This window comes from Stylophora pistillata, chromosome 10 (genome assembly GCF_964205215.1).
Source record: "Stylophora pistillata chromosome 10, jaStyPist1.2, whole genome shotgun sequence".
Taxonomy (NCBI): Eukaryota; Metazoa; Cnidaria; class Anthozoa; order Scleractinia; family Pocilloporidae; genus Stylophora; species Stylophora pistillata.
The window spans coordinates 7,321,951-7,334,571 of NC_142528.1; the positions used below are offsets into that span (position 1 = coordinate 7,321,951).

The following is a 12,621-nucleotide window of genomic DNA, read 5'->3' on the forward strand; positions in this document are numbered from 1 at the left end:
AGACCATACTGAAAACTGAGAAGAGAAAAGGGCGGTTAAATAATGTTACAATTACTTTCCCCTTCCCTTCAAATGTGCTCAGATTGTATGACATAAAAAACATCAAAATGTGCTTATTGAAATAATGTCAAACACCAAAATTTATGAATAGCTTTCTGTGTCAACCTTGGTCCAATGATTTATAGTCTCTCTTTTAACTGATGAAATGAGTGATAAGCAGTGCATGGTGGAATCGTTGCACAAAGTTCTCAGAGAGGAAAAGATCATATAATCTCTTGTATAAAGCCCGACCTTGAAACCCAGCCTGGAAAAGGTAAAGTTAAATTTGTTCTCGATGTCCAGAAGAAAAGATTTATACATATCGATTTTATGTGAATAACTGAGACTAGAAAGATGCATTCAGGTATTTTCTTGTAACGCAACTTCCATCCCCAATCATGGTAGCAAAGCCCAAGCTACGTTTAGAACTGACAAAGTAACATTAACCCTTCATACACCGGATTGATGCTTTCAGCCTCCTCTACACTCTGTATAACATCATCCATATATGCTGGAACGAGAGAGAATAATTTAAGAAATATAAGCTCATGCCACGCTTAAAACTCGCCAGAAGAACTGAACAGCTATGATCACTGCTTAAAGTATTTACCTTTCATACAGAATGTTCTTATTTTCGTCTTGTCCTGTTTCGATACTGTCAATCAAACGGAAATTGAAAACGTCACCATCGCTCAGTTTTATCACTGGCAGATCACAGAGTATGTTTTCAGTATTTTAGTATTAGTATTAGCAGTTGTACTGCAAGTCTTCTTGACTCTGATAGAAGAGATAAACATAAGAAAAGGTAGCATTAAGGTGTCATTTCCTTGTAAGAGTCTCCTTGGAACCTTTCCAAGCTTAAGGTACCCTGAAATGCAAAAAAAAAAAAAAAAAAGAAAAAAGAGTAGAATAACTAAGTCTTATTTGATATTCTTCTTGTGTAGTTCATGCAATGACTAAAAAAACCCAGATTGACGTACTGCGGTTTTGGCCAAATAGCAGAGACTTTTTTCTCTTTGGCGTTCAGTATTCCGAAGTACAGTTTATCTATAAATCCTTACAAATCGCAAAACGAAGGCCTTGAGGTCGACGTTTGGTCTTTATAACAGACCAGGTATTTTGCAAACTACCTTCGAATTTCATAAATTCCAATATTTTAAATTATTTTGATAATTTCCTTACGTAAAGCAATACACAATATGGCTGACGTTCATAAAGGGGGACGATCATTGCAATATTCGTTGGTGGTTTACCAGAAGACGTGGGGTGGGGTGGGGTGGGGTGGAATATTGGCAAGCACTAAACATAAATCTAAGATAAATACCTCTCGTACGGTGAACTGTAAATGCCTTCATCTTGATTTGGGTCATGCTGATCCACACTAAAAAAAAAGTTAGGGAACAAATTTTAAAGTGAAAAAAAACCTTTGAAGAGGGGAAAGCAGTCGTGAGGTCTGTTAAGAGGGGGGAGCAGTCGTGAGGTCTGTTGAGAGGGGGGGCAGTCGTGAGGTCTGTTGAGAGGGGGGAGCAGTCGTATGGTCTGTTGAGTGGGGGAGCAGTCATGAGGTCTGTTGAGAGGGGAGAGCAGTCGTGAAGTCTGTTGAGAGGGGGGCAGTCACGAGGTCTGTTGAGAGGGGGAGCAGTCGCGAGGTCTGTTGAGAGGTCTGTTGAGAGGGGGGGGCAGTCGGTAGGAACCATGGCCTTTGAATCTAGTTATGGTTTATTCAATGAAAGACTGCCGCAAAGACAACGAATTTAGTTTGGAAATATCCTCTTTGTCTTACGTTACTTAACTTTCGAACGTTACATTTGATGAATTATTTGGTAGTTGTGCTTTTTGATGCGTAGTTCACTTTTGATGAATGAGTATTTTACTTTTAATTTAGCTTAGAAAATCAGTAATATCCCTTCTCTAGTAAACTCCTGTTTCAGCGCAAGCCTCATAGTCATTTATGAGTGTGTCTCTCAGTAACGACATACGCTAGGATTGGTCGATTAAGTGGGCAGTGTTCTGATGCAAAGCCCGTAATAGGTCCCCACCTTTCATACATGCTCGCATCAACTGTCTTCCCACTTTCAGCACAGAAAGAAAAAAAAAACAGTTATAAATTGCTGCCGAAAAAAAAAAGGATCTTGTTTTGCAAAGAATTAACAGAATGAATGCTTATTGACTTACCCGCCTGTGTAGAGAGGATTTTCACTTTCTTCGATGGTATTTCTTTCGGAGGTACTCATACTATCACTGTTGATTTAAGACGAGACAAATTGGAAGGAATGATAGAATGAGAAGATCATTCAAGATTGGAAATTAAGAACAAACTTAAATAGAAACAGGAATACGTCTCTAAATTCGCCCTTAATCTTACAAAAATGATGATCAATTAATAGTTTGACCTAATGCTCATCTGAGATGTGGTTCCGTAAGATGATGGGGATTACTTCCTGACACTAGAATGCACGTCATTTCCAAGAGACCACAATATTTCTTTGTGCTTCTAGTTTATAAGAACGCTTCAATTCGATCACTTTAAAGACAGATTCATATAACTTTTCTAGCTCCTTGGAAAAGATTTCCTGTGACACTTCTATAAAAGTACCCAAATATCGTGTTCTTTCTGTCACGGGGTTCTTTCAACCTTCCCGGTTTGACATTAACTTTTACCTCTTTAATCACTATTATCGCTGTCCACATTGATTAGGGTGTGGGAAGAAGTTTATTCACTTTTCAATCGCGAATATTAATGATCTATGTATTGTGTACATCAGTGAGTTTAAAGTACTGACTTTTTCCTTTTTTTTTTGTTTTTTGTTTCTTTTGGAGGGTGTCTTGATAATGTTTGGTAAGATTTTAGCTTAATTTGGATCGACTACCCCTTTTTGAAGCTTGAATTGTTGCTCAACATTCGTGTGCCATCTATAACGCTCATCAAGACCCACAGGCAGTCTTGGTTTATTATTAAAGTAAAATACTTTTGATGAACTAAGCTTCGTGGAGAGATGACTCCTGTGCATTGTAAGCTCACCTTTTGTACAATGGGTTGTCACTTTCCTTCACTGTTTCATCACTGAAAGAAGACAATTCAGAGTCACATTTCGTGGAAAAGCTTAAAGTGCGATAGTTTGGATTATATGAGTAAAATTGGCAAACTAGTTTAACCTGTTGTTATACATCCCATGCGAGTTGGCATATGCGTAACGATCATCATTTCTTTCATCATCATGGCCAGAACTGAAAGCGAAAAAACAAACGTGTTTGATTATATTCCTCATACTCACACACATGTTATAGGCCCCGTCGCCCAACCTCAACCGCGCATCGGGCTCGCCAATTTGAGGATTTGCTGCAGATGCAAGAAGTGAAGTAGAAGCGAAACGACCATCAGTGACAAATGTCGAATTTTAACCCTGACGAAGAAGTTTTATAGGTCTTTCCTTGTATTACGCACATTCCTTGGGGTGGCGTAAATGTCGATTGCTTTCTCGTCTGGTCGAAAGCTCACTGTAGGTGCTTTCCGGTTTTCATTTTTCCTGCTGCTACTACAATGTCAACTATAACTGCATGAAATAAACGTTTTAAATTTTATTTAACTTTTGAACGTTAAATTTGATGAATGATTTGGTAGTTTTGCTTTTTGATGCGTAGTTCACTTTTGATGAATGCGTATTTTACTTTTAATTTGGCTGAGAAAGCCAATTAGCATTCATTCTTGTTTTTGCAAGACAAGTGGGCAGTGTTCTGATGCAAAGCCCGTACTCTACCTTTCAAACGGCATACCCTCATCACCTGTCTTTCCACATTCAGCGCTGAAAGAAGACGAAGAAGAAAAAAAAAAAAACAGCTATAAATTGCTGGCAAATAATAAAAAAAACCTATCTTGTCTTTCCAAGAATCAACAGAATGGTGCTTATTGGCTTACCCGCCTGTGTGGAGAGGATTTTCACTTTCTTTGATGGTATTCCTTGCAGAGGTACCCATGCTATCACTGTTGATTTAAGACGAGAAAAATTAGAAGAAACGATTTAATGAGAAGATGATTTAAGATTTGAAATTAAAAACAAACTAAATAGAAACAGGCATTCTTCTCTAGATTCGCTCTTAATCTTAAAGAATCATGATCAATTAATAGTTTGACCTAATGCTCATCTGAGATGTGGTTCAGTAAGAGGATGGGAATTACTTCCTTACAGTAGGATGCACGTTATTTCCAAGGGACTAAATATTTCTTTGTGCTTCTAATTTATAAGAACGCTCCAATTCGATTACTTTAAAGACATTCACATAACTTTTCCAGCTCCTTTGAAAAGATTTACTGTGACACTTCTGTGAAAGCACCCAAATATCGTGTTCTTTCTGTCACGGGGTTCTTTGAACCCTCCCCTTTTGATATTAACTTTTACCTCTTTAATTATTATTATCGCTGTCCAATATTAATGATATATGTATTGTGTACATCAGTGAGTTTAAAGTACTGATTTTCTCCCTATTTTTTTTTTCGGAGGGTGTCTTGATAATGTTTGGTAGGATTGTAGCTTAATTTGAATCGAACACCCTTTTTGAAGCTTGAAATGTTGCTAAACATTGGCGTGTCATGCATAACGCACATCAAGACCCAAGGACAGTCTTGATTTGTTATTAAAGTATAATACTCTTGATGAACTAAGCTTCGTCGAGAGTTGACTCCTGTACATTGTAAGCTCACCTTTCGTACAATGGGTTGTCACTTTCCTTCACTGTTTCATCCCTGAAAGAAGACAATTCGGAATCACATTTCGTGGAAAAGCTTTAAGTGTGATAGTTTGGATTATATGAGTACAATTGGCAAGCTAGTTTAACTTGTTGTTATACATCCCAGCGGGTTGACATATGCGTAACGATCATCATTTCGTTCATCATTATGGCCAGAACTAAAAGCGAAAAAGAAAACGTTTTTGGTTTTATTCCTCTTATTAACACACTTGTTATAAGCCCCGTCGCCCAACCTCAACCGCGCATCGGGCTCGCCAATTTGAGGATTTACTGCAGATGCAAGAAGTGAAGTAGAAGCGAAACGACCATCTGTGACAAATGTCGAATTTTAACCCTGACGAAGAAGTTTCATAGGTCTTGTGTTACACGCATACCTTGGGGTGGCGTAGATGTCGACTGCGCTCTCATCTGGTCGAAAGCTCACTGTAGGTGCTTTCCGGTTTTCATTTTTCCTGCTACTCCTGCAATATCTTTAAAAGACCCAAAATAGATTGCAATTCCATGCACCTGGCCATTGATAAGGTGAAAAACTGGCTAATCATAACTGGATGAAAAAGTACGTTTTACTTCACTAAATGTGTGCAAATTTTTGTTTAGATTTTCCAAAGATCTTGCTTACCCTAAAGTTGCTATTAATAATCGATGGAGTTGGATTTTAAAATAAGATGATAAAAGCAACTTACAACGGATTCTTATGCTACTTGCTATGTACCCTTGCGAAGGTAGAAAAATTTTAAAATGGCACTTCATATCTTAAAATAGGAAAACCATGTGGCATTTTAAGGACGTAATATCGATAACAAACGGTTGAACTTACCGCTTTTTGTGAAAACAAAACAAAGCTACTGTGACGATCGCACAAATTACTACCAAAGACGCACTTAATGCAGCGATGAGGGAGGTGTTTGCTGCAGCGCTTTCATTGTCCAACGTATCGGAAAAACCTTCTCCTCTCGTCTTAGAGATGTCCTCAGTTCCCATGGTTGATGAGATGTGATCTGCTTTTTCTCGAGAGCTGAATCTCCTCTCTCTGGTAGAGGATATCTCTTCAGTGGTCTCTGCGCTTGATGACGTTGTGGATGCTTTATCATCGACAATACTTGTCTGAGTTGAGGCAAAGGTTGCACTAGTGGTCGTTTCGGCTGCTGTGTTTGGAAAATATAGCATCGGTTGGAGGCATATGCAGAATATTCGGACAAGGATTCCTATCCCAGCCTCTAACTGTCATTTGATGGAATTAAACTACAGTGTACTTGATTATGAGATTTAGTGGTTATGTGGGAAAAGCCCAGCGGGAATCAATTATTCCGCATAAAATTGACAGTGAATAATACGACTGTTTAATATAAGTTAAAATCTTCTAGTCATTTAAAACGTAAAATTTTTACGTTTTAAATGACCCAAACAGCAACCGCTTGATAGATACTCAGTATCTATCACACAGTAGATAGCGAGTGGGAAGCCAATCAGACTGTATCATTCCGGTCAGAATGCAGGTTAGAATTCTTCTAATAAAAGGAGGGCTTCTGATAAATGACCTTTATGATAGTTACTAGTGTTCTAATAATCGGTCAATTTTGCAAGCTGTACTTAATGAGTAGCTCGTTAAAGTGCAGCCAACCCCTAAATTTTTTTTCGTTTAAAAAATCTTCATGCTTTGGTGAGTATCTCTTCGAAAAAATTTTTGGATTTGGTCAAATCCTTAAATTTTTGTGCCCCGTTGAAGTACGGAAAATCGCATTAAAATCACCGCCATTTTGACTCACGACCGTGTTTCAAGGATCAAGAGTCACTTCGAGAACCCCATTATCTGTATTTCGCGCCATTTTGCACAGTTTACTGGTTATGTTTGGAAGGTTAGATCGATATTGGTCGCAAATATGCCACAGAAGGAATCTAGTGCTAGAAAGGCTTTCGCAGCTCGACGGCTGGCTGAGAATTCCTTGAGCGTCTTCTCGAGATAACGTCACAAGTCTACTCTGCCCAGATCTCCATTTACGCGGTCGTAGTCAATTCGGATCTCGACTTCAACACGGCATAAAAAAATGGGGATTTAACCAAATCCAACAATTTTTTCGAAGAAATACTCACCAAGGCAGGAAGATTTTTTTTAATGAAAAAAAATTTAGGGGTCAGGTGCACTTTAAAATGTAAAGCTGTTGGTGTGGACAAAATCTCCCAATTTTCCCCTTCCGTCCCCATTTTATTTTGAAAAAGTTAGCGGTTCATTTTGAAAAATAACTTCAAGAAAGTTGAGACTCATGAGAAAAGTACAAATCGCTGTGGAAAAAACTAAGTAGGAACCTTCCATGGGTTGGTGAGAGGTATTTTTCTCTCAAGTTGAATCTTTTCGTAAAATAGAGGGGACTTATATGAACGTCAAGGTCCCTTATGCTACGCCCTGCCATTCCAATTTTTTTCTTAAACTTTCGTTCGTGGTTTTTTAGCTTAGAAACCATGTAAAAACGTCAGTTACACGTTAAGCTGGTATGATTTTGCCTCTCTTAAAAATATCTGTCTCCAATCGCTTTTCCGAAAGGGCAAAAACCCCTTAAAATAAAGCATACAGAAACATCAAATTTTTCGAGACAGGTGAAACGTAACTATGAAAGTGATCATACGTCTTGATATTTTAGCATTTTTAAAGCTCACCTCTTATCCTTATAGCTTGGTATCTGGCCTTAAATCCTTTCTTTGACACAGTAGCATCTGAGCGAAAAACAACCGTAACATTATTACCACTGGATCTTATTTGTGGAGTGGACGTTTCGCAGACTGAACCAATCAAAACTTGTGTGCCGTTGGTAAATGTTTCCCGCACGTTGACAAAGTCGTAGTTGCAGCCATTCCACTCTAAACTGACGTCTTCAAAAGTGATCAAAACAGCGTAATTCCAAGGGACTTTTATGTGCCACTTGCACAAGGCCTTGTTGTTATAATTCTGTGGATAGTATGGACTCCAGAATGTGCCATTTAGTGTTGTCATTGTCCATGCACACTCTGTTCAAATGTAAGGAAAATTATAAGCTAAGAAAAACTATATAAACGTCAAATAATTCTTCCTCGATGTTTAAGGGTGTCGCTTAGTGAATTCTACTGCATTGAAGGGTGAAATATTGCATTTAGTCCCCAAATTTAGCGTTTTAACATCGATAGAAATTTTTCATCCTTCTTCCCTCTTGAAAACGAAGGTATACTTAAAATGATAGACGACATCCATCAAACTTTATCTTGCCAAGTAAGGTTCGGATTTGGAGGGGTCGTTTGCGAGACAATTGCCTTTAATTGTCCTTTCGAGGATTTTTTGTCGATCATGTCCTCCACTTGATCTATTAGTCCGGGCTTAAGAAGATATTTTTTCTGTTGATTGTCACAGGCAGGCTTGTGAGGTGGGATACTAAGTAAGGAGGTCGAAAACCGATTGGGTAACTCAGGTAAAGAGAGAACATCTGGGCTTAATTTAAATGATGGAGGTCTAGGCTGGAAACTGAGTGGTTGGCCTTCAAAATCAATTCAATAAGAGAGTTTAGAATAGACAGGAAGGACGCCTATCCCTTCCTCTCTGATTCCGTTTCCTTTTAACAAATTCAGTATAGCATGAGAAGCTTGACCTAAACGGCAATCCAACGAAATCATATGGCTTTTTCCCCACGCCTCTGTGTGACTCAAATTGATTGTTTTGCTGAAAGGAAAGGGAAAAGACTGTCATACAGGTTACGAAATTTGCAGAAATTCGTAAACCTGTTGCAGTTGACATTCAGATATGGCGAACGTAATAAGGGGTTACATTTCTCGACTCATTTGGCTCTATGTGAGCGTTTCAGCCTATCACATGTTTTTATCATGGCTAGTAGCTACAAACCAGAACTTGATGATGAGAGAGCCAGTTACCTCTATAATAACAGTAATATATTTGCGGCTCATGGAAATCGGCTCCGAACGGATATGGGAACGATTTCCTGTCTCGATTATCGTAATTTTCTGTGTCATATTTGATGTATTCTTTCTTATGAATGGTGTGCAGAACTTCTTGGCAATGTGGTCTAAACGCTATCAAGTAGAAGGGAGACGCAAAAGGAAGCTTGATTGGTTCTTTATATCCGTCTTTGGTGTTTTGACAGCAATAGAATATCTTTGTGTCGTGATCAAATACCCCTTCTGGAAGAACTCCGTTGTAGGAGTTTTTGTTTGTTCCATCTTCGTCATCCCAATATACCCACCCACTCAACAGTCCATATGGACAATCGTAGCCTTTCTGATAGATGCAGTACTCCCCCGCAGGCCATCGGGGTCGGTTTCTTTCTAATGTTGCTGCTGAGTCGTCCTTTATGCAGAAATACTGTTCGACATCACCCGCCGAGATACGGCCTTTGAGCTGTGAGTTCGGCGAGATAGTAGTTACACTGTCATTGTTTTCGAGATCCTGGTAGATGTACCCTGTTTGCCAATGAAATCCGTTTGCCCCTGGACAACCACTTTTAGGCATAGGTAGTCCATACCTTCCTGACGGCCACATGGTAGCACCGCAAACTATGGAGAATTATGATAATGGTTTAGCACGTTACCGGCCGTGTTATTCTGGTTTATTTCAGAGGCAACATTTCGAGTCGATTTCTGTTCAACCTATCCCGTCCGAACTTACACAGATAGTTGAAAACCCTTCGGGTTAATTTTCAACGTCTCATGCAAAAGAAATTCTGGCAAACTCTTGTAAAGGATACTTCAACTAGATTTTTGCAAAGGTCTAAATAATTCTGAACATTGTGCTTGGCAGTGGAAGGGCTCAACGAATGCGAAAATGTCGCTCTTTACGACAAACGCTTCGTCCTGCTTTACGATGCAACTGAATTCGATAGCCTTAAGACGGAGCACAGTTCGACGAAGTCATTCTTGCGGGACAGACATGGAGTAATTACGCGGCTACAATGTGCCTATAAATAAGTCATAATTTTATGCGGCTGTGATTGTTTCGGCACTCGCTGGGTTTAGCTAATTTAAAATAACTTGTGAAGGAAAAAAATATTTATCTTATGAGGAAAGTCACATTCTTTTTAGTTTTGAATTCCTCTCAACGAATTTTACGAATCCAGGTGGCACTCCCTCATTGATAATGAAATATCAGACTTTAATGTTATCGGTCGAAGCATCTACGTAGAAACCTCTTTCAGTTTCAACAAATGGTCTGAAAGTTATTTTACTGTAGCTCGTTGAAATATGCCGTGACTTTCAAAGTTTACCGTTACAAAATCAGTCGCTGTCAATCGATTTGTTTAATTTTGTATCCACAATTCTGAGCATAGATACTAAAGCGTAGAACTGTTGTTGTGATACCGTCCGCGTCAAACGTGAAAGAAAACAAGTTTGACCACATACCTTCGAAGGAAAGACAGCTGAGACACAGAAATCTCATTGTTCTGTGAAGAAAGTTTAGATGTAGCGATTGCAACAAAGTGTCAATCATATTTTGTCCTTTTCATCGGTTCTTCGTTGTGTAAAATCTATTTACACTGGCTTGAACGTAACTACAATTTTATCCGTTCGAGCCAACCCTAGATGATTTATGCGTGACCTTGTAGATTTAAAAAAAGCAAAGAGGAAATCAGTCTCGTACTCAATGATCACGTTCTTAAATGTCCTTGACTTCCTGACGTTATTTCCTTTTGTAGAGCGGCTCAAGTTTCAATCAGTTGCTTCTGGGACCTTCTAGTCTCCCTCGCAGCCGTTTTTTTTATGTCACGCAACGCGCCCCCAAAAGGAATGTAGTTCGGTTGTCAGCAGCCGTTCTTTTGGGGAGCGTTTCGTGACATCCAAAAAAAACGGCTGTGAGGGAGACTAGGGACCTTCGGACTTAATGAAAGATACATTATTTGAAGAGGGACAGGATTTTCCCATTTTTTCGCGACTTTCGTATTCTTTCTTTCATTTCTTTTAAATTTTTTTATTTCAGTTTATGTAATCTTTTCAAATGTTTCAGCAAATTTATTTTAATCTTTTGGAAAGTTCTGCATTGTGTTTAAATGGCAGAAATCTGCACTTGTCTCAAGGAAAGGTGACAGATTTTTTCGCAAAACAAACAAAAATTTGCCCAGTGCGTCCGGGCCCTTAGATCCACGTTTGCTTCTGAATACGTGTGACCGGAAACTGCAAGGGGTCACGTGGCCAGAATCCAGCGGTCAGGTTCGAACTTCGGATTGGGCAAGGCAGTTTCAGGTGGGTCAACTCCCTTTGCCCTTTTCTTCTCACCTTCCTCTTCGAAAGTTCTCACGCATGTCCTGAAAATATGTGTTACAGGAAGTATTTTTTGTTTAAGCAATCCGTTTGGAAGTCAATGTTATTTGACTTGTTCACGTCCAATCTGCATAAAACCTTTCATAAATATCAATTTGCTATCACTTGGTAAGCTCCTATTATTTGGAATAATATTCCGTTTTCGGTGCGCAATAATCTCACAGTAAGCAACTATATAAAAAAATTAAGACTGTATTTTTCTCTGAGTAGTTAATTAGCCTACGCATAATCTGCATATCCCTATGGGACTATATTAGGTGTATTTGTTTCTATTTGTTTGTGTGGTGTATAGGAATTTATTCTTAGTCGTTTAAATATTTAAACTAGTTGCCAAGCATTACATATCAATTGTAAGTTTTTTTTTTCTGACTGACCTTTTCTTTCTTGGTTTAATTGTATTGTAATTATTTTAGTTAAAGGTTTCTTCTACTCTTGTAAATTTTTCACATCTTTTGCTGACCTTAGGCCATTTAAGCCCCCGCCTTTGGTTGTCAGTTCTTGTGTATTTCTCTTCTAATGTGTGAATAGCAGGAATAAAAATAAAAAATAAATAAATAAATAGAACTTTTTAGCCTCATTTTGTGTTTGAAGTAAAGGATCTCCTCCATCCTTTGTGGAATAGCGGCGCACGTGTTGACTTTTCTCAGATGAAAGCCAACGTCACTCTAAAAAGCTGAAAATCTCGTAACTTCTCACTTCTAACCTCAAACTTCTAGCCGGGGTTTGAAGTTTGTGGTTTACACACCAAACGTGGGCCTAAAAACCCTCCAATGTTATCTCACTTACACTTAACATTATGAATTATAACCTATTTGTAAACAGATTCCTTTGCGAGGGAACAAAAAAATGATTAGAGTTTTCCCTGGTAGTTGCACCCAACTATTAGCCTTAGTTAAGATTTTGGCCGGGGTATACTGGGTATCATTTTATATGAGACCAACTTCACGAGCTTCAATGAGTCCATTGAGGATTAGAAGATTGTTATAGAGCAAAAGATCATATAATCTCTTTTATAAAGCTCGACGTTGAAGCCCAGCCTGGAAAAAGTAAAGTTGAATTTTTTCTCGATGTCAAGAAGAAAAAATTCAACATATCGATGTTATGTGAATAACTGAGACTCTATAAGGATGGATGCATTCAGGTATTCTCCTATGACGCAACTTCCATCCCCAATCATGGTAGCAAAGCCCATGCTACGTTTAGAACTGACCAAGCAACACTAACCCTTCATACACCGGATTGATCCTTCCTGCCTCTTCTACACTCTGTATAACATCATCCATGCTGAGACGAGAGATAATAATTCAAGAAATATAAGCTCATACTACGCTCAATACTAGCCAGAAGAACTGAACAGCTAAGATCACTGCTAAAAGTATTTACCTTTCACACAGAATGTCTTCATTTTCGTCTTGTCCTGTTTCGATACTGAAAATAAAATGGAAATTGAAAACGTCAGTATCGCTCTATTTTATCACTGGTAGATCACGGAGTATGTGTTATGTGATACTCTTTCTTGACTCTCAGTGTACTATAATTTAGATGTAG

The 12,621-nt window shown here is 38.6% G+C and overlaps 1 protein-coding gene across 5 annotated transcripts; it reads right to left on the bottom strand.

The window, feature by feature from the left end:
- Nucleotides 1-122: 122 nt before the first annotated feature.
- Nucleotides 123-10,511, bottom strand: LOC148721629 (uncharacterized). 5 transcript variants are annotated; one of them, XM_088737202.1, is made up of 14 exons: nt 10,159-10,509; nt 8,677-9,315; nt 7,438-7,785; nt 5,603-5,930; nt 5,160-5,255; nt 4,739-4,780; nt 3,956-4,021; nt 3,798-3,842; nt 3,196-3,267; nt 3,062-3,103; nt 2,215-2,280; nt 2,079-2,111; nt 1,364-1,420; nt 123-907 (listed from the first exon to the last, which is right to left on the bottom strand). In XM_088737202.1, exons 1-14 carry the CDS (start codon nt 10,244-10,246, stop codon nt 898-900), a joined length of 1,932 nt encoding a protein of 643 aa, XP_088593328.1. In that variant the 5' UTR covers nt 10,247-10,509; the 3' UTR covers nt 123-897. The 5 variants fall into 5 exon arrangements, with proteins under 5 accessions (XP_088593328.1, XP_088593330.1, XP_088593329.1 ...); XM_088737204.1 differs by lacking the exon at nt 2,079-2,111 and having other exon boundaries at nt 10,159-10,508; XM_088737203.1 differs by lacking the exon at nt 123-907 and having other exon boundaries at nt 1,351-1,420; nt 5,603-5,927; nt 10,159-10,511.
- Between the last annotated feature and the right edge of the window lie 2,110 nt (nt 10,512-12,621).